General features: G+C 34.9%; 1 protein-coding gene across 6 annotated transcripts in view; it reads right to left on the minus strand.

Annotated features, from left to right (window-relative positions):
- Positions 1–27,697, minus strand: part of FSTL5 (follistatin like 5) — a 781,414-nt gene that overhangs the window by 189,465 nt on the left and 564,252 nt on the right. For all 6 annotated transcript variants that reach the window (XM_003257915.4, XM_012507957.2, XM_030816289.1 and 3 more), the window contains one exon: positions 11,733–11,853. In XM_003257915.4, coding sequence (XP_003257963.1) covers positions 11,733–11,853 — 121 coding nt within the window. The remainder of the gene's footprint in view (positions 1–11,732; positions 11,854–27,697) is intronic.

A 27,697-nucleotide genomic window follows, 5' to 3' on the forward strand; every position in this document is an offset into this window, starting at 1 on the left:
CTGCACCCGGCCGCCGAGGTTTTCTTCCAGTGTTTTTATGGTTTTGGATTTCACATTTAAATCTTTAATCCATCTTGAGTTAATCAGGCAAGAGAAATAAATAAAGGGTATTCAAATAGGAAGAAAGGAAGTCAAATTGTCTCTGTTTGGAGATGATATGATTGTATATTTTGAAAACCCCATTGACTCAGCCCCAAAACTCCTTAAGCTGATAAGAAACTTCAGCAAAGTCTCAGAATACAAAATCAATGTGCAAAAATCACAACCATTCCTATATACCAACAACGGACAAATAGAGAGCCAAATCATGAGTGAAATCCCATTCACAATTACTACAAAGAGAATAAAATACCTAGGAATACAACATATAAGGGACGTGAACGACCTCCTCAAGGAGAACTACAAACCACTCCTCAAGGAAATGAGGACACAAACAAATGGAAAAACATTCCATGCTCATAGATAGGAAGAATCAATATCACGAAAATGGCCATACTGCCCAAAGTAATTGATAGATTCAATGCTATTCCCATCAAGTTACCATTGACTTTCTTCACAGAATTAGAAAAAACTACTTTAAATTTCATATGGAACCAAAAAAGAGCCCATATAGCCAAGACAATCTTAAGCAAAAAGAACAAAGCTGGAGGCATCATGCTATCTGACTTCAAACTACACTACAAGGCTACAGTAACCAAAACAGCATGGTACTGGTACCAAAACAAATATATAGACCAATGGAACAGAACAGAGACCTCAGAAATAACACCACACATCTACAACCATCTGATCTTCGACAAACCTGACAAAAACAAGCAATCGGGAAGTGATTCCCTATTTAATAAATGGTGCTGGGAAAACTGGCTAGCCATATGCAGAAAATAGAAACTGGATCCCTTTCTTAACACATTAGACTCTCCTTTTTCAAATTTAAAATAGCTCCTCCAACTATCACCATCACACTCAGTTTTCAACAAACAAAAAGAGAAATAGATGACATATATCTTTTCTATTATCATAATTGAGATATGAAAAATAATAGTTACCTTCTCACTCCATTGGCCAAAAATTTGTCACAGAAAAAAGTTTCAAGGAGGACTGAGGAAGGTAATCTTTAGGTAGGTGTCCATAGGCTGGCTAATATTGAGCTTCAATTACTGAGGAAAACTATCAAAATTTATGTGGTAAACCACAAATAGTCTTCTCTCCATACATAGTGACAAAATTAACATTTTTATGAGAAGTTATGATCCAGTCGTATAAGTTCTTTAAATTTGTGCAATTGTTATAGGAAATCTATATCTTAGGACAGCCAAAAATAATGCTTCTTTTTAGAACAGGGATTCATTCTCCTTTCTTGTTCTAGTGAGTATTTGCTATGGTTTTTTGGCAGAATTATGTACCAGACTCAGAGAACAAAATAGGTATTACTTAAAATTTCTAAATTTATTGTATGTAGAGCTGATGCTGTCAATATTAGTCATGTGTACTAACTTTCAGAACTTTTTACAAATGAGGGTCTTAAGAAAACTTTCCTCAAACCCATACAACTTCAAGGCCTTTAAGAAAAATGACATGATAGAGAAGGTTATGGTGGAAAACTTATAACTTAAAACTTGTAAGCCATCTGCTGTAGATAAACAGAACAAATATGAAATGAGTGTTATGAAACATTGGAAAACCAGCAGCAAAGGATGGCAATCCTTGAAAGAAGAGAAGAAAAAAGACAAAAAAAAATAAAAAAGATGAGGTGTATAATTGTTTTGGCTTTCTTCTTGGGGCATCCATTGACATTGATGCAGAAAGAGAGAACTGAAGGGTCTCACTGAACTAAGGATAAGAGAAGGTGGAATTCACAAAAAGTTGCCAGCTGGAATTTGTAGAGAAGAACAGCATAAAGTAGAGAACTCTGCAGAGATAGCTATGGGAATCTAAATACAGATATGCTGAGGCTTTGGCTTAATGCGAAGGATGAAGCTATTCAAAATCAGGGAAAATTTTATGACTAAGGAAACAACTACTATCAGGGAGCTTACACTTAAAATCTACAAGAGCTTACACAAAGATAGGTGTCATATGAGTTAGATTAACCAGAGTGGAGAGACTTAACTGAATAAAGCAGATTGGGGAGACTTCATAAAACACCCCATACGGCACATCAGAAGGACAGTGAAATAAATCCCACTGTAAAGGCTACTCTAGACAGACACAAATATAGTTTTTTTTTTCTTTTTTAAAGTCTCAAAAAGATTAAATTGATGCCTAAACAAAACTCAACGCTTTGGCAAATCTATCCTCTCAATAATGTTCAGCATTCAATAAAAAATTAACAGATGTGAGGAGTGGAAAATATGACTCATGCAGGAAAAATGTCGGTGAATAGGAAGAGACAATATATTTCAGACATGATAAAATTTGCAAGCAGAGACTTTAAGTAGCCAGTATAAATAGGTTTAAAGATTTAAAGGAAAACACAAATACAATGAAAGAATAAGTAAAAATTATTTTTTAAATAGAATTTATGTCATTGAAAAATATAATATCTAAAATAAATTTAAGAAAAAGAACTCTGGTAGAGAATAACAGCTGATTAGACATACAGATAAAAGAAAAAAAAATGTGACCTTAAAGCCAGAGCATAAAAACTATTGAAAGTGAAGTACAGTAAGTACAAATGTTGAAGAGACATAGAGAAAAAAAGGAACAGAACTCGGTGATTTATGGGAAAATATCAAGCAGACACACATACCTATATTTTGAGTCCAAATGGATGGAGAAAACAGAAATCTATTTGAAAAAATAATGGTCAAATATTTATTCAAAGGTTTTAAAAATATATATCCCAAAGTCCAAGTAGCTATCTCTAGCAGAAAAAAATCCAAGTAAAGAAAAGCTAACCAAGGCTTACCATATATAAATTGCTGATACCCAATGATAAAGAGAAACTCTTAAAAGCAGTCAGATAAATAAAAAAAAAGCCTAGAAATACTAGAAATATAGCAGATGTCCTGTTAGAAACCACGCAAGTGCAAGCCAGAAGACAATAGAACATCTATAAATTGCTGAAAGAAAAAAACAAAGACTGTCTACTTAGAATCTAATATCCAACAGAAATATTATTTAATTTAAAAAAAGTAAAAATACCTTCACACAAACAATGGCCAAGAAAATGTATCAGGAGCAGACTTGAACTTCAGATTATTAAAGCATGTTTATTAGGGTAAATGAAAATTCAGAAATTCAGTTTTACATGAAAGAATGAGGAGGATCAGAAATGCAAAGGTTTTGTTCTCTTGCCTAATTTTAAAAACCTCTTTGAAAGATATTTAACTTTTAAAGCAAAAATGGAACAATATACTGTGTGTTTTAGAACATATGTAGAAGTTAAATGTTTGATAATATTATTACAAAGGATGAAAATGGCAGAGATCAAGGCGTGCTGTTTTAAGGTTCTTTATACATGAAGTGGTAAAACACTATTTAAAAATACATGACAATATGTTAAGTTTCATATTGTATGTGTGGCTTATAGCAATATCTAACAAAATTTTTTAAAAAGATATAACTAATAAGTCAGTAGTAGAGATAAAATGGAATTCTAAATATTATGGAATACACAAGAAGTCAGTATAAAAGGAAAGAATCAATGAGGCTGGGCACGGTGGCTCACACTCGTAATCCCAGCACTTTGGGAAGCCGAAGTGGGCAGATCACCTGAGGTCAGGAGTTTGAGACCAACCTGGCCAACATGGTGAAACCCCCTCTCCATTAAAATACAAAAATTAGCTGGGCATGGTGGCAGGCACCTGTGATCGCAGCTACTTGGGAGGCTGAAACAGGAGAATTGCTTGAACATGGGAGGCAGAGATTGCAGTGAGCCAAGATTGTGCCCCTGCACTCCAGCCTGAGTGATGGCGCAAGACTGTGTCAAAAAAGAAAAGAAAAGAAAAGAAAGGAAGGAAGGAAGGAAGGAAGGAGGAAAGAAGGAAAGAAAGAAAGAAAGAAAGAAAAAAGAAAGAAAGAAGAAAGAAAGAAAGAAAGAAAGAAAGAAAGAAAGAAAGAAAGAAAGAAAAGAAAGAAAGAAAGAAAGAAAGAAAGAAAAGAAAGAAAGAAAGAAAGAAAAAAAAAACATGGATGTGATCATTTGAAATGAATTGTAAAACTCAGTGAGAATAAGCCCAGGATACAAATGTTTATGTTACCCCAAAGTCATACATTTTCAAGGACTTCTTTCCCTCAAAGTGACCATAATAAAGAATCAGGGAAAAACTTGGTTCTTTGGACTTTGCATGTAGTTTAAACTTTTGGACTTTCTTTGGACTTTAAATTATAAGGGCAGAATAATTTAATTTTGGATATTAATTACTTTGGACTAATTTTTTGGAACTTCAATCTCTTCAGTTTTATTTCTCTCTGGGAATTTAATAATTCGAACATTTATATATTAATTTTTGAACATGTCTATATTCTTGCTATTCAATAATTGAAGTATCTTGACGTCATGATTTAATTTAATCACAGAGCCTCTGAAGAACTCTATTGAACAGTGTAACTGAACATAATTTAACATGAGAAACAGTATATAGAGGGAATTTTGAGGCTTTGAAGTTAATGAATTAATGTACTGTTTTATTATAGTTCAAAGACTTCTGTAAACAAACATAGTACCCACTAGTAGATCTTAGGGGAAGCTACGATAGAGCAGCAATTTTTATTGTTAAGAACTTTAAATTTATTTAAAATATGAATATCTCCAAAAGCAGCTCTGAGAAAAGACCCTAGATTCAACAAGTTTTGATTTGAGAAGTGATCTCAGGAGGCACAAGTGTGAAAATGGGAAAAGTTAGACAATGGAAAGGAAAACTACAATAAAAGGTAGGAGAAGAAGGGGGACGCATTCATGAGATTCATAACTATGGAAAAAAAGGACTGGATTCTAGTGTGGACCCCTTGAACAATTTGAATGCCCCTCAGGAGCTTCCCATCGAGTGAGTGGGTAGCTGTGCTTCTTAACCACTGATCTGTGTCCCTTATTGGTTAATGATGATTCCCAAGGACATCAACTCCCTGGCATATTAGGGCTGCCTTAAGTGTAGTTGATAAAGATTCTTGTGCAGCTAGGTTGGGGCAAAAGTAATTGCAGTTTTGCCATTAAAAGTAAGTGCAAAAAAAAAGCAATTATTTTGCACTAACCTAACGAATAAGTAAAATCTTAAGGAACAGTGGCAGAGAGACAAGCTTTGGCAGTAAGTAGCTATCAAGGGATATTCACCATAGACGAGGAGGTCTGTGTGGGCTATGGTGCAAGACAGGAATACGGTCTGCTGTGGGGCCTCATGAGGCAAAAGCCTGAAATGATGCATGGCCAATATCACCCCCCAAGCAAGAGCCAATCTCCTAGATGACAATCAACTGAAAGTTTTAAATCGAAATTAAAAGAATAAAGAGCTGAAGAATATGAAGAAGGGAAACATATTCCCACCTGTCATCTTTTTAGGAGAGAAACTGTAGTTCTCAAAGTTTATCTTCAGAGTTACCAGGAAGGTTTGTTAGAACACACGTTGTTCTATGCCCTACTTAGAGCTTCCGATTTGTAGCCACAGATGAGACCTGACAATTTGCCTTTAAAACATGTTGCTGTTGCTCCTTGTGCATGAACCATAGTTTGACAATCACTGAGCTAGGGTAACCCTCTAGCTTCTCACTCTCTCTCTCATTTATTAACTCACAGTGGGAGGAGAAGAGAGGGTGAAGGAGACCTCTTCCTGCTTTGTAGATCTCACTGTCTCACTTTCTAGATCTCTCTGCAGTCTGGCCAAGTTTAGCTAGGAAGGTTTACCACACCCAGTGCAGAGATCCCAGTGTTCCCTATGACCAAATGAGGAAGCTGAATTATATGATGCAAGAAAGAAAGCTATTGTTGTCCCAGACTTAAGATGGGTTTTCTAAATAATAGCTTTGTCAGTAATGAAGGTCATGCTTTGTATCTGTATGTCTGGCTCTTGTGTCTTTCTTACAGATGTTTCCAAACTTTGAAGGACAAAAATTGGGGTGTTCTATGTAGACATCTTGTAAAACCAACAAACAACAACCATTTTATGCAGAAGTTTTCTTATTTCAATAGAAAACACATCCGCACAATATTATGTATGAGGGCTTAAATAATTTGAATGGGAGAGAAGTAACAGTGTACATACAGTTTTACTGTGAATATGGACAAGCTTTCTGCCCAGAAGGGAGTGTAAACAATGATGACTTTTAAAAATTTCAAATATTCTGTATCATAAGCTTAAGATCTAAAGACGATTTGCTTTATGTAAAAAGAGAAAGAAAAACGTGAAATGAAATCCACTGGTAGAGTCAAGCTACTTTGATTTATACATAATGTTTCTTCAGACAATGGCACAGAAGCACTTTCATATATCAATAATCTAATTTTGCATTGTTTGAAAAGGAACAGGGCTATAGATAGACTTTTATTTGGCTTACGCTCTAGGATATTTAAATAGACTTTGAACTTCAAAAAGACTCTTTTACAAATTCCAATAACTTGTGGTATTTTCTGGGCTTGTTATGGTAATCAATGACATATTTTGTTTTTATTACGAATTGACAAATTGTTAAGATAAATATTTTAAATTCTGAAAGCCTGATTTTCTAAAGGTCTTTTTAACCGTTTCTAAAAGTGAATGAAAAATATAAGATGAGTTAAACCAGTTTTAGAGATTTGTTGAATTCCATAAATGTGCTATTTGGTAGATAATTTGCATTTTCTTGCATTTTTGTTGTATTTTTATCCAGTATTATTCCTGTTTCCAACAACAACTACTGTTTGTTGTTGTTGACTTACAACACTTGAGTAATCCCAAGTTTGTTATACTTCTTGACATAAAAAACATGCATTTAAAGTTCTTATGCCAAATACAAAACACCATAAAACCAAAGGAGAGGAACATACCAAAAAAGAGACAGTACCAATTTTAGGGCTGTGGTTTTGTAACTGATCCCACCATTTCTAGATATGTTATTATAAAGTGTCATTATTCTATTTTTTGTTTGGCAAAATATTTTGATATATCAGAAACTTTGTAAATAAGGTGGCTAGTTACCTACTCGATATTTATTTTCCCCTTTCTTCTAGTTAACATAATCTTTACATTGTTGTGGGGGGCAATACATCACAGTCAGAGAAATATATTGTTCCATGTCTTTGCATTAATGGAGGATCAGTGGAAGTTATCACTGGTGCTTTCACTAAAACTTTTTTAAAAAGTTCTGTCTCAGCCGGGTGTGGTGGCTCATGCCTGTAATCCCAGCACTTTGGGAGGCTGAAGCGGGTGAATCACGAGGTCAGGAGTTCAAGACTAGCCTGGCTAAGATGGTGAAACCTGTCTCTACTAAAAATAAGAAATAAAAATTAATTAAAAAAAATAGCCAGGCATGGTGGTGGGCACCTGTAATCCCAGCTATTGGGGAGGCTGAGGCAGAGAGTTGCTTGAACCCGGGGGGCGGAGGTTGCAGGGAGCCAAGATGGCACCACTGCACTCCAGCCTGGGCAACAGAGAAAGACTCCATCTAAAAATAAATAAATAAATAAAAATTATTTCTCATGTGTCAGGTGTCATTTTCCCCTTCCCCCCTCTTCCTGTTTCCCTGTTGAAAGGTCTACAGAATTTCCACAGCCATTTTGAAGTCACAGGATGAGACTGAGGGTGGAACCTGTGTGCTAATCATAATAGAGGACGCTTATGATATTGATGACATTATAGATCTGCCATCCCCAAACCGCCCTATCTTGTCTTATTTTATGTGTTAGAAGAATACACTTGTATCTCCTTTGAGTCCCTGTCCTTTTGGGTCTATGTTATAGCAGTTAAAAGTTAATCCCTCACTGTTAAATATAAAATGAACTTTGAAACACACTTTTTGCCTTCCCATGTTGATATAAATGCAGCAGAACAAATTTTTGACCAATGATAGTTGAATTTGATAAATCAGTGTTATTTTATACCTTATTTCTCCTTGTGGTTAAGACTAGAACTGGCAAATTAGATTAGGGCATTTGGGCTGCTTAAAACCCTAGCAAACCTTAGTGGTCCACACAGTCCTTTATATAGACTTGACCTAACTAGAAACATTTTTTTAGAAACTGAAATTGCCAGCTGCTTTGAGAAAATGCTTTGAGGTATTGCATATCTTCCTCTCTAGTACCTCATTCTAGTAATATTTGATCCTTGGGAACACCAGTCAATTTTCATGTCACATTTATCATGTCCTTTCTTGTGTTAAACTTATTTAACTTCTTCTCTCCTAACTATTCCCCCACTTACTCACCTGACAAACAAAACACTCGCTAAATCAGAATCTTTTTTTCTCTCATGGCCACTTTACAGTCAACCACAACAGAAAGAAAACATACTTCATGAATACTCCAAGCTCTCCCCAACATACCAACTACATATTATTATTTCAATCACCCTCCTGCATTGCAAGACAATTTATTCCACATGTCTTCCCCTCCTCAAACCACTAAAGCTATTACAAACTCTTCACTTTCAACCAATGGTATTATTCATTTCCCTGAAGAAACTTTAGGTGATGCAAAAAGGACGTCATCATGCTCCTACACTGTGAATCTTTTCCCAGTCTGTCTTTCTCCCTGTTTCAACAGAGGAACTATTCATCTTCCAAAGATCAGTCTGTCCTTCTGTGAATTAGATCACATCAATTTTAAATTTAATTGATTTGTTACTATAATTATCCTTTTGGTCTTATAAACTATCTGCTTTTAATCTTTACTAGATTATTCCCATCAGCATAAAAGATGATCATATCTATAACTTTTATAAAATTCACTCCCTTGAATGCAGGCGCTTTGCAGCTACTGCAAAGTTCTCTCTTTACTTTCAGCAAATGTTCTCCTTTAAAAGAGCTAATGATAGAAGTGTTCTTGATTTTTTCACTTTCTTTCTCTCTTGAATTGACTATAATCATAGTTTTATCACCAATACTTGGCAAAACCCGCTCTTGGAAAGGTTATTAATTGCACACAAGTACCGAAATCTAGCGCTTAAATTATACTCCTCATCTTGTTTGCCTTCTCAGCAATGATCATATCATTGGTTTTCTCTCCAAACCCCATCCCTTTCTGAAAATCTTTATACCAAGAAAGTCAGAGCAATTTAAATGTTATGGGACGTAATGGAAAGAAACTGGTTTTGCTCTCTGGGAGATATTGGTTCAGGGACCCCTGTACCTCAAAAAGGAAAAGCATTGGAGTTCAGCACAAGCAATCACTGCTAATATTGAATTCCCCTTGATTAATTCATAATGCCAAGGCTGATGGGGAGCACTCTGTTTCTGAGACCTCATTATTTCTTTATTTCCATATTCCATCTTTAGAAAAACCCGAGATCAGAGAGTAAGCAGTTCATTCATGGGAGGGGATGAAACAGGGAAGCCGCCTTTCACCAGTGCTGCTCAATGCAACCTTGCAACATAAAGCACACAGTTTGGCTCAAAGTCTCCGTCGTGGGTTTCCCAGCTGGAGCATGGCAAATGAATAAGTTACGTAAGAAACCTACATCAGACATGAATGAAGAGCAGCAGCTCCTGAAGAGCAGCCGTTTAGAATAGTTGACACACTTTACCACGTATCACAATTTCCTGAGAAGCTTTTCAAAATGCAAATTTCAAGTCAGACTTCCTGACAGTGCTGGTGAAGTCCAGGGTTCTGCACCTGTGATCTTTTCTTTTATGTGATTCTGATGCAGGTGGGGAACATGCACCATACACTCTAAAAACTACTAAGAACTCTTACATGGAAGATCTAGGACTGGGAGTGAGGATAAGAGATAAAAGACAGAATTAATTGCTAGCCAAAAATGAAATTGGAGACTCTCTCTCCCTGATGCTAAAAAAAAAAAAAAAAAAAAAAAAAAAAAGAAAGGCAGGGCATTCATCTTGTTGAACAGGCAAACAGTCAGTAAGCAATAACCACAAAATAGAAGGTGAGGACCAGACGTGCAAGAACAATTTCCTCATGTATGTAGCATTTACATAGAGGGAGGAGCATCCTCAGCACAGACTTGTCCTACCCTCTCAAGATTGTGTATCATCAGGTACAATTACTTTTTATATGAAAGCCCATCTCCAAACATCTGAGGCCACTGGAAACACCATGAATCAACTTTGCATCTTGCCTGCTTTCTTCTCTGGTTTCATTGAAAGTTGGGTTCAAAGACTTGATTATGTCTAGATACAAACTGTATTTTCACCAGAAACCAAGAACTAGATCTGCTCCTCTGGAGTGTCAACAATAGTCAAATCAGATTACCCAATATTTTCAAACTTTTTGGCACATTTTATTAATTGATTGCCAGTACACATACTTCTCATCACAGGGTCCTCCTTCTCAGTCTTCACTTGTTAACCTCAGATCCAAGGCTCAATCCTCTGACTTCATATCCATTTATACTTATTTCTAAAGTGACCTAATTAAGCTCAGATTTATGACTTTCAATGCAATTTATACATATTGATATTATCTGAACATACAACTTTGGGCTTTCATGTTCCTCAATTGAATACTTGACATTTTCATCGATAATATAATTATATTTAAGTTAACATGCTAAAATTTAATCTCACCCAATCTCAAAATGTGTTCCTTCTTCAAAGTGGTAAACGGCACACCCATAGACTGTTTCCTTCAAATTTCTTAGCATCATTTTTTAACTCTCTCTCACACTCACATGCTGTTCGTCAGTGATACTGACAGAAGTACTTTTAAAATATATTCCAAATGTGACCACTTCTTTATAACTCCACCATTAAGACTATATTTTAAGCTACCACTATCTCTTACTTGGACACTAAAATAGTCTTTAAACTATTTATTTATTTTAAAACAAATCAGAATGTGCTACTCTATATACTAAACACTTCGATAGCTTCCCCTTACACTTAGAATGGAAATCCAAATATTTACCTAAGTCCACAGGGCTCCATGTGATCTGCCCCAAGGCTACCTCTGCAAGCTCATTATCTGCCATTCTCCTCTAAATTCATGCCCATCACACTAGCCATCTTGCTGTTCCTACAGAAAGCCATGTAAGTTTCTGCCTCCTTTTTATAAATCAGAGTATATTAACATATATATTACAATAAATTATGGAAATGAAATATTTACTAATAAGTCATATGTGCAATCCTGTGTTAATGCTAGTAAATAACTAAAATTTGCATTAAATCAGGAATAAAGAAAAGCTCTGATTGTAGGAGTGATATCAGCCCACCTGGTCAACATTCATAGATAGACATTAAATTAACCATCAAGAGTATAAAACTTGCCATACATGAATAACAGTAGTCTATATCATTAAAACAATCAATTAAATAGATGATCTGCTTAAAATTTTTGTTTCTAAAATTTATGCTTGCCTAATTGTTAATATTCTAAACTAAAAAATAATGTAAATGTCTTGTGTTTTAATTTTCCAGTTAAAATGATTTACTCTAATACTTTATGACAAAAATAGTACGAATTTATAGTGCTTATTCACTTGGAAATTTTGTGTGTTTTTTTTTTACTTAACTTTTACATTATCAGTTGAGCCTCAAAACTTGAAATATTATTAGTACCTTGTATAAACTCAAAAAATTGAAGGCTTCCCTTCCTAGCAAACTATGGTGTTCTTTGAATAGTTAGGGTAACAAAAATCACTTCTTACCATTCACTTGGAAGATGTGAGTCTGATAGACTTGTTCATAGCCATCTGCACAGCAGGTGTAATTGCCCATGTGAGTTGTGGTAACCTTAGTAATATACAAGGACCCATCATCTCCAAAGTCCTATTAAAAATAAAATGAAACAAGGTATTTGCATTTTGAATTAATTGTAACAATTTCAATTTTTAAAAGGTGTATTCAGGTACAAAACAAACAGACTCAAATATTGTCTTAAAATTATCAAAATGAGCATTGTTGGGTGTATAAGTGTAAAGGATCTGTAATTATAATTTTCTAACAATATGTTTTGTTTAAAAAGCATCATCTCACTCATAAACATAGCTTTTAAATATTTATTTGAAATGCATGTTTAATATATAAAGTAACTTAATTTCCACATACGTGTTCTAATTTAGTTCCCATTTTTAAGATTAGAACAGGCCAGGCACGGTGGCTCACGCCTGTAATCCCAGCACTTTGAGAGGCCAAGGCAGGTGGATCACTTGATGTCAGGAGTTCAAGACCAGCCTGGCCAACACGGTGAAGTCATGTCTCTACTAAAAATATGTAAATTAGCTGTGTGTGGTGGCACACACCTGTAGTCCCAGTTACTCGGGAGGCTGAGGTAGGAAAATTGCTTGAACCTGGGAGGCAGGGGTTGCAGTGACTTGAGAACGTGCCACTGCACTCCAGCCTGGGTGACAGAGTGAGACTCTGTCTCTAAATAAATAAATAATTACAAATTAAAAAATAAAAAAAGATTAGCACAGCTATAATGTGTTTTCTTCTTATTTATGGCTAAAACAAATAACTGCATTCTTCACACTGGTAGTTATCTACTACTTGTATATTATTTAATTATATATTTACCAATAAAAATAATTATTAAAGCAGTGTGATCTCAGTGATAACATTTATAGCCATAACATAGAATAGCATTTATTTTCCAAGCCCAGATACCATCAACACATTTGAATAAAATAACCATACCACTTCAAAATAGTGGAGATAAATGCATAACCATTTTGAAAAAAAAGAAAGGGAAAAAAAACTTGCACCATTAAAATCAAATCCATGAAGCACCTCCAGAACAGCAAAGACCAGAAAATTTTCTCTTCCATTATGGTAACGAAAATTCTGGCAAAAATTGCCAAAATCAATTTTTTTCAGAATTCTGGAAATAAAGAAAGGTTCACAATAGCCCACAGAGTATTTATTCAAAAAGTGGCTGACTCTTAGTAAGAACGGCAAAATTTATGTGGCATTTTAACTTTACTTCCTCAACACCTCTCCACAGCTGCATGGTGGCCTTGAACCAGCCTCTTTAAAACTATGCCAGCTATGAAAATCATCATCCTAAAAGACACTGGAAGGGAAAGAGCAGGTCTGAAGCTCCTCTAAGACCTTATCCTGAGAGAATTGTACCCGTTGGATAGATTAGCAGCTCCTCGAAAATGTACATTTTCATGACTTCTTTTTATTTGAGCTTTCAGCAACACTTAAAGCTCACTCTGTGTAAAGAGCCCTATCCCTAATGTCTTTTTTTTTCTTTTTTTTTTTTGAGACAGCGTTCCCAGGCTCTGGAGTGCAGTGGCATGATCTTGGCTCACTGCAATCTCTGCCTCCCAGGTTCAATCAATTCTCCTGCCTCAGCCACCTGAGACCACAGGAGCACTCCATCACACACGGTTAATTGCTGGTTTTTGTTTGTTTGTTTGTGTTTTGAGATGGAGTTTCACTCTTGTTGCCCAAGCTGGAGTGCAATGGCACAATCTCATCTCACTGCAACCTCTGCTTCCCGGGTTCCAGCGATTCTCCTGCCTCAGCCTCCTAAGTAGCTGGGATTACAGGTGCTACAGGCTTGTACCACCAAATGCAGCCAATTTTTTTGTATTTTTAGTAGAAACAGGGTTTTACCATGTTAGCCAGGCTGGTCTCGAACTCCTGACCTCAGGTGATCCGGCCGCCTCAGCCTCCCTCCCAAAGTGCTGAGATTACAGGCGTGAGCCACTGTGCCTAGATAATTTTTGTATTTTTAGCAGAGACAGGTTTTCACTATGTTGGCCGGGCTGGTCTCAAACTCCTGGCCTCAGGTGACCCTCTTGCCTCAGCCACCCGAAGTGCTGATTATAGGAATCAGCCACCACACCTGCCCCCTAAAGTCTTTATTGAAAGGAAAAAACAGCAGTTGTTTAACATTACAACTTTCTGCAACAGAGATACTAGTTGTAGATAACAATAGTTTGACTAAAAAACATTACAAGATAAACCTGAGGAATGGGCTCTCCGTAGAGGAGTTTGAAGAGTTTCACATATTCCTAGGAGTCTAGAAGGCCACACAAATGTGCAGGACTGTGTGCATGCTCAGCAGAGATGTGTGAATCCCTGTTCTCTCATCTCTAGCTGCACATAAGACTCTACACAAGCAGAAATTGAAGGCTAAGACAGAGTTGTGAACTATATAGGAACACTCATACTGTAACACAAAACAGAGATAGAAAACCTCAACAAAGCCTGGGAGACTTACTGATGCAAGGCACTTAATTAAATCCCTGTTCAATCATTAGCTCACCACTAAGAGTGAATCCCAACAGCCATGTACAACATACCAAAGAAAAATAGGTAAATTCAACTTCATAAAAATTAAAATCTTTTGCTGCTCAAAAGACATCAAGAAAGTAAAGAGATACCCTATAGAAGAGAGGAAATATCTGAAGAAAATTTATCTGATAAGGATCTTCTATTCAGAATATATAAAGAGTAATTACAATTCAACAATCAAAAAGCAAATAGGCTGGGCATGGTAGCTCACACCTGTAATCCCAACACTTTGGGGGCCAAGGTGGGCAGATCAAGAGTTCGAGACCAGCCCGGCCAACATGCGGAAACCCCGTCTCTACTAAAAATACAAAAATTAGCTGGGCATGGTAGCACATGCGTGTAATCCCAGCTACTCAGCAGGCTGAGGCATGAGAATTGCTTGAACCCAAGAGGTGGAGGTTGCAGTGAGCCGAAATCGTGCCACTGCACTCCAGCCTGGGTGACAGAGTGAGACTCCATCTCAAAACAAAACAAAACAAATAGTCTGATTAAAGTAATGGGTAGAGGATTCAAACGAGCATTTCTCAAAAGATTTACAAATGAACAACAAGCACATAAAAGCACATTCAGCATTACTAGTCACTAAGGATATGCAAATAAAAACCTCAGTGAGATATTACTTCATATGCTCTACATTGGTTAAAATAAAAAAGAGACAATTGCAAGTGTTGGAGAGGATGTGGAAAATTTGGAACCTTCACACATTGCTAGTGAGAATATTAAATGGTGCCTCTGCTTTGGATAACAGTTTGGCCACTCCTCAAAAAGCTAAACTAAGTTACTTAGGACTAGCAATTCATTCTTATGTACATACCCCAAAGAACTGAAAACATGTCTAATACGAACTGTATGCAAATGTGCATAGCTATATACTATTGTATGCAAATGTATGCAAATATGCATCGCTTTATTTATTACTCATAAAAGGCAAAAATTGAAAACAACCCAAATGTCTATCAATGGATGAATGGATAAATAAAATGTAGTATATATATACAATGGAGTATTATTTGACAATAAAAAGGAATAAAGTACTGATATACACTGCAACATGAATAAAACTTTCTTTTCAGCCTTAGGGCCTTTGCATGAATCTTGAAATTAATATGCTAAGTGAAAGAAGCCAGACACAAAAAGCCACAAATTGTACGAGTCTAATTATACGACATGTCCAGAATGACCATATCCATAGACATAGAAGACAGATTTGTGGTAACCAGGGACTGAGGGGATGCGGGAGTGGGAAATAACTGCTAATAAGTCTGAAGTCCTTTTTGGAGGGATGAAAATATTCTAAACTTCGACAGCCATGATGGCTGCACAATTTTGCTAATATACTAGAAAGCACTGAGTTGCACACTTTGAATGGGTTAATTTTATGGTTTGTGGAGATTATCAGAGTAAAGCTGTTGTTAAAATCCATATGGAATACTTAAATTCAAAAAAAAGCCATAATAAAACTATATATATTCTTCGTTAATGAAATCTTCACTGAGTATGAAAAAAATTAGAAATTAGAAATCAAAAAAGAAAGAATAATTGACATATTTATATGAAGAAGAAACACTCTTGCGTTCCATACCATTGCAATCAGTAACAGAAAGCTAACTAACCAGATTATCAAGACAAAACTCAATGCATTTAATCTTTATTTATAAAGCAATTATCTGTATGCCAGACACTACTGTAAACACTTCACAAAAATGGACACGTTTCATCTGTATATTAAACCTAAAAAACAAGATCTATTAATATTCTCTCACTTTATTTATTATTTATTTTTTATTATTATACTTTAGGTTTTAGGGTACATGTGCACAATGTGCAGGTTTGTTACATATGTATCCATGTGCCATGTTGTTTTGCTGCACCCATTAACTCGTCATTTAGCATTAGGTATATCTCCTAATGCTGTCCCTCCCTGCTCCCCCCACCCCACAACAGTGAGAGTGCATGTGCCATAGAAGAAATGCTGGGTAGATCCACTGAAGTTTGAGTCAAAAGAAAACATTGTAAAACATGTCAACCCCTGTATTTCTTCCTTTTCTCAGCTGCAGAGAATGAGGATATGAGGTGCTGGTACAGAAAAATCTTTTTATTACCATTAATATTATTATCATTGTTATACTTTAAGTTCTGGGGTACGTATGCAGAATGTACAGATTTGTTACAAAGGTATACACGTGCCATGGCGGTTTGCTGCACCCATCAACTCGTCATCTACATTAGGTATTTCTCCTAATGCTATCCCTCCCCTAGCCCCCTACCCCCTGACAGACCCCAATGTGTGACGTTCCCCGCCCTGTGTCCATGTGTTCTATTGTTCAACTCCCACTTATGAGTGAGAACATGCAGTGTTTAGTTTTCTGTTCTTGTGTTAGTTTGCTGAGAATGATGGTTTCCAGCTTCATCCATGTCCCTGCAAAGGACATGAACTCATCCTTTTTTATGGCTGCAAAGTATTCCATGGTGTATATGTGCCACATTTTCTTTATCCAGTCTATCATTGATGGGCATTTGGGTTGGTTCCAAGCCTTTGCTATTGTGAATACTGCTGCAATAAACATACGTGAGCATGTGTGTTTATGGTAGAATGATTTATAATCCTTTGGGTATAACCCAGTAATGGGATTGCTGGGTCAAATGCTATTTCTGGTTCTAGATCCTTGAGGAATCGCCACACTGTCTTCCACAATGGTTGAACTAATTTACACTCCCACCAACAGTGTAAAAGCATTCCTATTTCTCCATATCCTCTCCAGCTTTTTAAGTTGTAATTGGCAAATTTTGCATATACTTTACTATAAATAGTCTTAAAGATTTTTTCCCATATATTTACTCTGAGGATTTACCTTCTAAGAGTTTTTTGTTCATTGCCTCTTCCCAATTTTAATTTTGGGTTTAGAATTTTTCATGTTTATTTCTAAATTTTTAAAGTGTTGCTCAGTTTTTAATTTTATATACAATATTTATCAATAAAAAGCAAGCATTTATCTTCACTTCATTTTTGAAAAATGTAAATAATTGTGTCAGCATCTTTTGGTAAAGAAACTGTTTTCCCTCTGAATTGTGATTTTTAAAAAATATTTATATCTTTAAAATATGATAGTTTCCACTGACTTACCAACATTCACATAATAGTACTCCAAAAGCGTATCTTATATATTTCTGGCTTTACCTATATTTACGCTAGGTGAATTTCTGTTAAAAATAGCTTCCCTCAAACTGATATCCAGTACGGATTTATTGAAAACAAGAACGTGATTATGGAGCTATTGAATCTGACCTTGAAAATGATAAAAATCTTCTGACAGAGAAAAAAAGATCAGAGAAGAGAAAGAGAGAAAGAGATAAATGGGGGAAGAGGAGAAGGAGGAGGAGGAGTCAAGGAAGAAGGGATGAGGAGAGGGGAGGGAGAAGGGGAGGAAAGGGAGGGAAGGGGAAACGTACTGTACACTCTGGCTGTCATATGGTTTAACTGAACATTTCCTTAATAACTCTCAATAAAATAGAAATCCTCAATATCATTATATAAGATCAATCATACCACATTTCTACAGCTCCCAGAGGAAACTGTCATGGTGCCACTCTCACTGATTTAATGAGAGAAAGCCTTATGAGCTACACAATAGGAGAGGATTTGGAGCTTGAACCTCCACAAAAAGTAACTATTCATACAAACTCCATAATATAACTTCAGCCTTCACCACAGGCTACCATTAAAAACAGGGCTCATACAGACAGAACACTGTTAAGGAACTGAAATGCTAAATAAAAAGACAAAAGGCTGTACCCCACGTGAACAGTAAGCAGATATTTGACATGTTGTAGAGTATAATGGGGGGAAAGCCAAACTTTTGTAGAAATTCGTTGAGAAAGATTAGAGTTAAGAGTATTTTTAGAAAGATTTTGAGCAAAAAGTAATTACTGATGGCCAGAAAAATAACAGCAAGATATCTAGTCTGCTTAACATAGACATAAACGCAGGGCAAGAACGGGTAAAACTCATTACGGCCAGAAAACATCATGGAGATCAGATCACAACAAAGAATTCTTTCACTGGACAAGAATAATTAAAAACAATAGTGAAAATTCTGAATATATGTGAATGGCATTTGTGATTGTTTATATTCAAATATGCAAAACTGTATATTCATATTTTAATGTATATTTTCAGATAATTCTTTTAAAATTTCTTTAAAACCTGAAATAAACCTTTTCCATATGTTCTATGTAGCTACCTAGAGAATATAATCTTTCCCTTTCTAGTATAATCAAGATTCCTTCACCCAATGATGTAAAAATTATCCAAGACTACAACTTTTGAAGTGTTTTATTGAAATGTGTGTTATTCCATAACACCAAATCTCTTTTAGTTAGAATGCCCTTCCTTCTAAATTACCATATCTAAATTACCATTACCATTTCTAAGGTATATTTGTTGGTTCATGTTTTTATCTCTTTCCTCTAAATGGAATTAAAATATTCCAGCCAAAATTTTCTTTAATAAACAATTTTATAAACACCTTTTCAGGCAGCTTTTTGAATGAGCTAGACTTTAACTAATATCCTCTTATCATTTTGAACAAAGCATAGATGTTTTCAATATATTTAAAATAAAACAGCATATTTCAGTATATTTAAAATAAATAATAAATGTTTATTGAGCATGTAAATATGTCGAGTGCTATGCTGAACAATTTAAATGAAACATGACATTTTATCATTTAAACAACTTTGTAAAAAAGGTCCCATCATTAATCCCATTTTGCAGATAAGAAAACTAAAATATACCAATGTTGAGTAACTTGGTTGAGGTCACCAAACAAGGTGAGGGGTCTCAGATTAGCATCCAAATAGACTGCAGAATTCAGCTGTTCTTGTTATATAATTCTTAACATATTCTGTTTTTTTAGGGTTCTCCATTAATCTTAACCAAGCCTCAAAATTATGTTTTGAGTTTTGTTATATGTATAAAGACATATCAAACCTACTCTTTACCTTCATCCTGATACAGCATTTCTGATCTTTTATTTTCTCAGCAGTTTTCTAATCTTAAATAGATCAAAACAAATGTATGATGTTGAGGCTCAGCCATGGTTGAGAGTTATGGCCCTAGAACAGACACTCTGAATTCAGGGACAAAATCTTGCACTTATTCTGAACCCCTGTTACACCTTTATAATCTTACTGCCAATGGACACTCCATAAATATTTCCGCAGAGATTACATCTTTATGAGTCTCTACACCATTACAGAGTTGCCTTAAGGCATTGATGTCTGGAAAGAGTTGATAGGAAAAAACCACAAAATCATTTATTTTGTTGAGTTGATTGCTTATATATTTTTCAAAGTAGTGCAAATGGGAACTTTGGAAAAAAGAACATCTGTAGCACATATGTAAAATTGCGAAAATGTTTCTGGCAACTACCAATTGATTATAATCAATTACGTAAGAGTAACATAACATTTAACCACCTATAGATGACGAGCACTGATTAATCAGAATGTACAAGGCAGTAAAAACCAGGTATTGATTATATCAGCACATAACAGCTGAATTTCTGGCCTGTATTTAACCACAGGTTTTTAACCATATTGTTTAGATTGCTTCAATACACAAGATGTTTCATCTGTTATAAAGTAGTAAATTTTAAATGTTAGCCCACTTTCTTTTTCATATTATGTTCCTCCTAAATTGTATGGTACCAATATTATTTGCACTTTAAATATAGTTTTCTGTATAAAATATGTTTTGATATACACTGACATTAAAGTAACTTATTTTCAAATTCTGAGTTTTCCAGTATATGCATTTACTTTGCAATACTGTAAAAGCTATTTTCCTAGCTTTTTATGTATACAAATATATTTTCATAAAATAACAATAAAATAAATTTAAGCAAACTTCTACATATTGAGATTGACTAAAGCAATATTATCTCACAGTAGACAAGATTTTCTAGAAACGATGGATTTTTCTCAGTAGCCTATTTACTAACAAACTTAATATAGAATCAGTAAATAACACTGTGAAAATAATAAATTAAATAATATGTTTAATTTGGTAAATACATCATTTTAAAAACTGCTTTCCCTAAAGTAAATCGTTTTATGAATCAATTTAAAATTGATTTAAATATGCAATAGAAAAGAAATGTCAACTAACATAGATTGAAACCATTGTTTAAAATTATTAAGCAAACAAAAATAAAACAGCTGCATTCTCTGGTATGAAAGCAAAACCAAAATGATGAGAACTTTGTGTAAAAATATTATTAGATAATAAATGTAAAATAATTAAATTAATTATATTTTATTAAACTTTAGAAAATAATCCTGCAAAAAGGTTCTAATATCTTCAAATTAATTGATATGGTCTCTTCTTGACCACACTTCTCAGAATTCCTTATTGTTAGCTTAATAATTTAGGAATAACTACATCTCAGAATAATCAGGGAAAAGGGGAACATTAATGAAAATCCCTACAAGTTCTAAATGGTTGTTGAGGTTCACGAAGTTTTATAAATGTGGTTTGGAATACAATGTAATTCGTTAAAAGTAAAAGGGTCTTAGAAATATGGAAGTTTCTACAGTCACTCTTGAAAAAGTTTTGAATGGAGTAAAATGAACTGCAGGTATTTCTCCTGTTAGAATAAAAAGAAGACATATCCTTTGCCCACTTTTTGATGGGGTTGTTTGTTTTTTTCTTGTAAATTTGTTTGAGTTCTTTGTAGATTCTGGATATTAGCCCTTTGTCAGATGAGTAGGTTGCAAAAATTTTCTCCCATTCTGTAGGTTGCCTGTTCACTCTGACGGGAGTTTCTTTTGCTGTGCAGAAGCTCTTTAGTTTAATTAGATCCCATTTGTCAATTTTGGCTTTTGTTGCCATTGCTTTTGATGTTTTAGACATGAAGTCCTTGCCCATGCCTATGTCCTGAATGGTATTGCCTAGGTTTTCTTGTAGGGTTTTTATGGTTTTAGGTCTAACATGTAAGTCTTTAATCCATCTTAAATTAATCTTTGTATAAGGTGTAAGGAAGGGATCCAGTTTCACCTTTCTACATATGGCTAGCCAGTTTTCTCCAGAACCATTTGTTAAATAGGGAATCCTTTCCCCATTTCTTGTTTTTGTCAGGTTTGTCAAAGATCAGATAGTTGTAAGCTGGAAACCATCATTCTCAGCAAACTATCGCAAGGACAAAAAACTAAACACCGCATGTTCTCACTCATAGGTGGGAACTGAACAATGACAACACTTGGACACAGGAAGGGGAACATCACACACCTGGGCCTGTTGTGGGGTGGGAGGAGTGGGGAGGGATAGCATTAGGAGATATACCTAATGTAAATGATGAGTTAATGGGTGCAGCAGACCAACATGGCACATGTATACATATGTAACAAACCTGCACGTTGTGCACATGTACCCTAGAACTTAAAGTATAATAAAAAATATATATATAGAAAATAATAAATAAATAAATACAAAAAAAAGAATAAAAAGAAGACAAACAGAAGAAGCCCATGGCAGTTGCCTGAGTAGATACTTGCACAATATGTAGACCCAGTGCAATAGGTTATGGAGTGTTTATAGGTTATGAAAAGCTACACAAAAGGGGTAAGAGGTGTCCCTCAAATTCTAGTGTGGAGAAGGTAAAGGAAAGTAGATTAGGCAAAATGAGAGTAGTAGCATTTGTAACAATAGCTATAAGAGATCACAAAAAGATCACAAATACAACATACAACATGAACAATATTCATTGAGAACATGATAACAGTTTATTGAAAGGTATTAAAGAGTATCTTACTCAGTGGAAAAACATGAATAGAACTCAATATTTTAAAGGTATCAATTATTCCTAAATTAATCCAAAATCTCAACACAATTTAAATTAATAAAAATCAACTTGTTGGCTGGGCACAATAGCTCATGGCTGTAATCCCAGCACTTTGGGAGGTCGAGGCGGGTAGACCAACTGAGGTCAGGAGTTTGAGACCAGCCTGGCCAACATGGCAGAACTCCATCTCTACTAAACATACAAAAATTAGCTGGGTGTGGTGGCGTGCACCTGTAATCACAGCTATTTGGGAGGCTGAGACAGGAGAATAGCTTGAACCCAGAAGGCAGAGGTTGCAGTGAGCCAAAATTGCTCCACTACACTCCAGCCTCAGTGACAGAGTGAGACGCTGTCTGAAAACAAACAAACAAACAAACCAAAAAAAAACACATTTTTGAGGAAATTGAAAGTTGATTTAGATTTGTAAGACAGTGTAATAGAGCATGAAAAGCCAAGACAATCCTGAAATAGAGAAAACAAAGATGATTTCCCTCTACCATATATCAAGACTCATCTACAAGATTAAAACTAAGATGAAGTGGTGTACTAAGATAAAGTGTCTCTGGAAACAACCAATATTCTCAGCTCTCCCTTCTTTCTCTGTCCCAAGAAATAGATAAATGACAAGTATATATATGATAGCCATGTCACATTTATGATATGTGACAGACATAGCATGGCAAATTAGTAGAGAAAGATTGGTCTATTAAGTATACAGGGCTGAAGCAACCAGGTAAGTTTAGCCATATAGAAAATTCTAAACTGGACTTCTACCTCACAGAATACACAAAAATCAAGAGCAAAGGAAACAGTACATATATGTAAAGACAGAACTTTAAATATTTTCGTATAAAATGTAAGAAAATATCTTTATAATCTCAGATTATTTGGATATTGGATGACATTTTAAATTGAGGGACAAAATGAAGAAATCATTTTAAAAGTAATTTACAAATTAAACTATGTCAAAATTAAGAATTCTTATTTGTAAAAATACATTATCAAAACAATGAAACTACAAGCCATAATTGGACAAAGCAACCCATTATCTGTAACTGATAAATGGGAAAACAAAAGACTAACAATTCAATAGAAAAATGGAGATGTGAAAAGTCATGTCCTGAAAATGAAATCAGAAATATCACTTATGTTTGTAAAAAGATGTTCAATATCACTACTAATCATTAAAATTAAATTTACTGCAACAACGAAGACACCATTTAAACATCTATTAGATTTACAAAACTAAAATGCCTAATCCCCAGTGCTGACTGACATGCAGAGCAATGAAAAGTCTCATAAACTCAGTGAAATTGTAAATTGGCAAAACCAATCTGTAAAATATAAACTCAAATATGAGCATATTCTACAACTCAGACATATGCGTGTACACACATAAATTTGCTATAGTAATGTTTATAACATCATTTTTAATAATAAAAATCTGGAAATAACACCAAGTACAACAGATTAATCACACAACACAATCATGGTGAATAATAAAAACACTGCTTTTATAAAACCACTATTCCAAGTGTTTTAAATACATGCAGAAAACCACTATTCCAAGTGTTTTAAATATATGCAGAGTCAGATTTGCCATGAAGCTAATAACATCCAGGTTTATTAAGAGCTCCTCATTTGGACAAGCCCTTTGCAAAGATCTGATAGCAGCTTTGCAATGTGTGTATATGGCCATATATTTCTGTAAAATTTGCAAATATATTTAAGATTTGCTGTAATTTCTTTTCTCTTTGGAAATAAATATCCATTTACATAGCTAACTGTTATTTATAATTTGTATTCTTTCTCCAAAATGTAAGTGACATTGTGCACATGTACTCCAGAACTTAAAGTATAATAATATAAAAATAAAATAAAAATAAAATTCAAGATGACCCATATAACCTTGAATCATTCCTATCTATATTATTTACAAATTGACAATGCCATATTTTACACATAAAGAAACAAATTTCAGAAAGTTTAAGTAACTTCCCTATGAAGGTTATTAAGTTCACAGTACAAAATTCAAAACTAGGTCATCTAGCTCTACATTTGACGCTCTGAAATTCCATATTTACATAGCTACAGACATCAACATGAATGAATCCCCAAGCACAATGTCAATAAACACACACACACACACAGACACAGACACAAACAGTATGCCTCCATTTATGTAGCATCCAAAAACGGTCAAAAATAAGCTGTATGTCTTAGGGATGTATACATTTATGGTAAAAATATGAAGAGCAGCAAAAAAAGGGTTAACATATAATTCACAGTAGGAGTCATGCACAGGAGAAGAAGGAGAGTGTAATGAAGGGAAGCCTACAGGAGGCTTCAGATTCATTGGTAAGGGCATATTTTCTAAATGGTTGCAAAGTCTATATGTATCTTTTTTTCTTTTATTGTAAGTGACCTACATAAACCGTTGGGTTTGTACAATACTGAAATGCAATAAAAACTGAGTTAGTAAAAAAATCAAAGTAAGCTTTACATAAGTATCTCAAAGTAAATAGCTTCCCCTATGTATATGCAGAATATCCCAGTTTCTTGTTTCCTAAATCAACTCGGATTGTACTTCTTAAAAATTAATGCAAAAAAAATCTCATTTAGATTTTAAACTATATTAGTCATGTTTTGAAAGTGAATACAATTTTATTTTGGTTTCATCAAAAATATTCATAATCGAATGGCCCAAAAATCCTAAAATCCTGATAACTCTTGTATCATTAGTAAAGGAATACACATTCCAGACTTCTGGCCTTATCTTGGGATATAAATGGAAAGAGTTTCTATCCAAACAATGAGATGAAGCTAAATAATCTACACAATAATTTCTTTCTGGAATCCATCTGAGTGCTAACTTTGCAGATCAACTGACTATCCTCAAATCCCAGGAACCCTGGAGCCTCTAGAAAGAGACAAGACACTGGCAATTATTCACCTACACTAGGGCATTGGAAGAAAACAAGGCACCATACAAGTAGGTACAAAAAAAAATCAACTAATTTTTAAAAAATAGCTTAAAAGCTGAACTTGCACAAGTTGTGAGAGTATAAAACCCTGGGAGCACAGACATAGAGAACAGTCACTTTTGCAGCCTCTTCTTAATGGACTTCACAATTTGCTCTTCAGAAAGACTGGGGGCAGGAGAGGCATTCCTCATGATGCAGGCCTGGTGTTGAGTAACAGCTGATGCTGAGGTGAGAAACAAAAGAAAACAAAACAAAAAAACAATTCTTACCTGCATCCTTTCCCCCAGTGACATAAAGTCTTAAATTGCTGAAAAAAAAAATAGGCAGCCAATCCTGTCCCTTTCAAAACACAGGTGAAAACCCACTGAGTTTTTAAAAAAGAGAAAGACCCTCCTTGTTCCAGAAAATTTAAAAAACCCTTACCAATGTGAACAAGGTAGGAACACTGAGAAAATTCTGTTCAACAGGTTTAGAGGCATATAACTACCTAAGGTTGATACTGAGTGAAAAAATGTATAATACCCCCTTGTCCCGCACCACCCATTCTTGCAAAGAACCAACAAACAAGCAACAGCAAACTACCCGTGGTAGAGGGACAAGAGCATGAAAAACAACTTCTCTTGGGTGCAGGCTCACAGGGAACCCTTAAAACTGAGGATAGACCAGGCACAATCAAGAATTTTATCAATTAATACAGCTCCCACCACAAGCACAAAGTAACACTAAAGGAATATGTACATTGTAATCATAGTGGCTAAGAAAACCAAAACAAGCTTAACTTCTCCATAAAGATCTCCCAGAAAAAGAGGTATGCCTACTTCCAGGCGTAAACACTTTAAACTTCGTCTCCACTACCTTGCACAGAATATGTACATTTCAACTAAAAATTATGAGACACACAAAATAGAAAGAAAAAATCATAGGCTGTTAAGAGACAAAACCATCAATGGAACTAATCTCAAATATAATCCTATTGTTGAAAAAATTAGAAAGTGGATTTAAAATAACTAAGATTAATATGTTAATATTTCTAGTGGAAAGACCTGAAGAAATCCATGAATGGATGAGTAATGTTAGCAGAGAAATGGAAAACGCAAAAAAGTGTTGAAGGACATGCTATAAATAAATAAGACACACACAGAAAAAAACGAAAACAAAAAGCGTGTGCGTGTGCATGCACACAAACACAGAAAGAGAGAGAGAGTGAAAGAGAGAGAGAGAGAGAGGATTAATGCATTAATGCCCTTGGAAGACTTATCAGTAGTCCTTACACATTGAAGAAAAGACTCAGTGAACCTGAATATAGGTGAATGGACATTATTGAAACTGAAACACAAAGGGCAAATTAGTAGGAAAAAAATAGAACAGGGTATCCAAAAGAAATCAGTCAGTATCAGTCTAAAATATGTACAATGGGAATCACCAGAAGAGGGAAAATAGAGACTAGAATATTTGAGATTAGAGATTAGAAATTCTTAAATTCTTAAAAAATAATTAATATTTTTAAAAGCCAGAAATGTATTTATACTACAGGGGACCAAAGATAAAGAGAAATGTTTGATTTCCAGAAAAAAGACACACATTACACACAGAAGGGCAAGTGTAAAAATTACAACAGGCTTCTTATCAGAAGTTTTGAAAGTCATAAGACAATAAAAACTGACATCTTTAAACTGCTAGGGTATGGATGAAGCAGGGGGTGGGGAGAATTAAGGAACTGTCAGCCCAGAATGTCATATACAGCAAAAGTACCTTTGTAGTATGAGAGAAAATCAAATTTTGTTCAGCCAAAAACTGAGAATTCATTAACAGCAAATCTGCATTGTAAGAAATCCTACAGGAAACTCTTCAGGAAGAAGGAATGTAATACCAGAAAGAAAGTTGGATGTGTACAAATAAATAACGACTTCACTTTTTGGTATATTTATAATTTACTATATTAAACAAAAAAGGTAATTGTGTACCTACATCAATGTGAAAGTAAAATGCATAACAACAACAGGAAAAAAGATGAGAGGAAGTATTTGAGGGTACAGAGCTCTAAGGAGCTGACATGTCACTTCATGTGCAACAGTATATGAAAATAAATAGTAATTATACACACACACATTGGCGTACCTTGGAGTTATTGCAGGTGCAGTTTCAGACCATTGCAATCAAGTGAATATGGCAATAAAGAGACCCACACAACTTTTTTTTTGGTTTCCCAGTGCATATAAAAAGTTACGTTTGCACTATATTATAGTTTATTAAGTGTGCAATAGCATTACGTTTAAAAATAAGGATGGAGTCCCAATTGGATAGGATTGGTAGTGGCTTTATAACAAGAGGAAGAGTTCTCTCTTTCTGTATTTTTCTCTACTTGCAAACAGCAAGGAAAGGCCATGTGCAAACACAAAGAAAACGTGGCTTTCTGCCATCCAGGAAAAGAACCCTCCCCAGAATCTTGATATGATAGCACCCTAATCTGAGATTTCCAGCCTACAGAACTGAGAGAAAATAAAGTTCTGTTATTAAAGCCACCAAGTCTGTGTTATTTTG

Source organism: Nomascus leucogenys, chromosome 7b, assembly GCF_006542625.1.
Source record: "Nomascus leucogenys isolate Asia chromosome 7b, Asia_NLE_v1, whole genome shotgun sequence".
In the NCBI taxonomy this organism is placed as follows: domain Eukaryota; kingdom Metazoa; phylum Chordata; class Mammalia; order Primates; family Hylobatidae; genus Nomascus; species Nomascus leucogenys.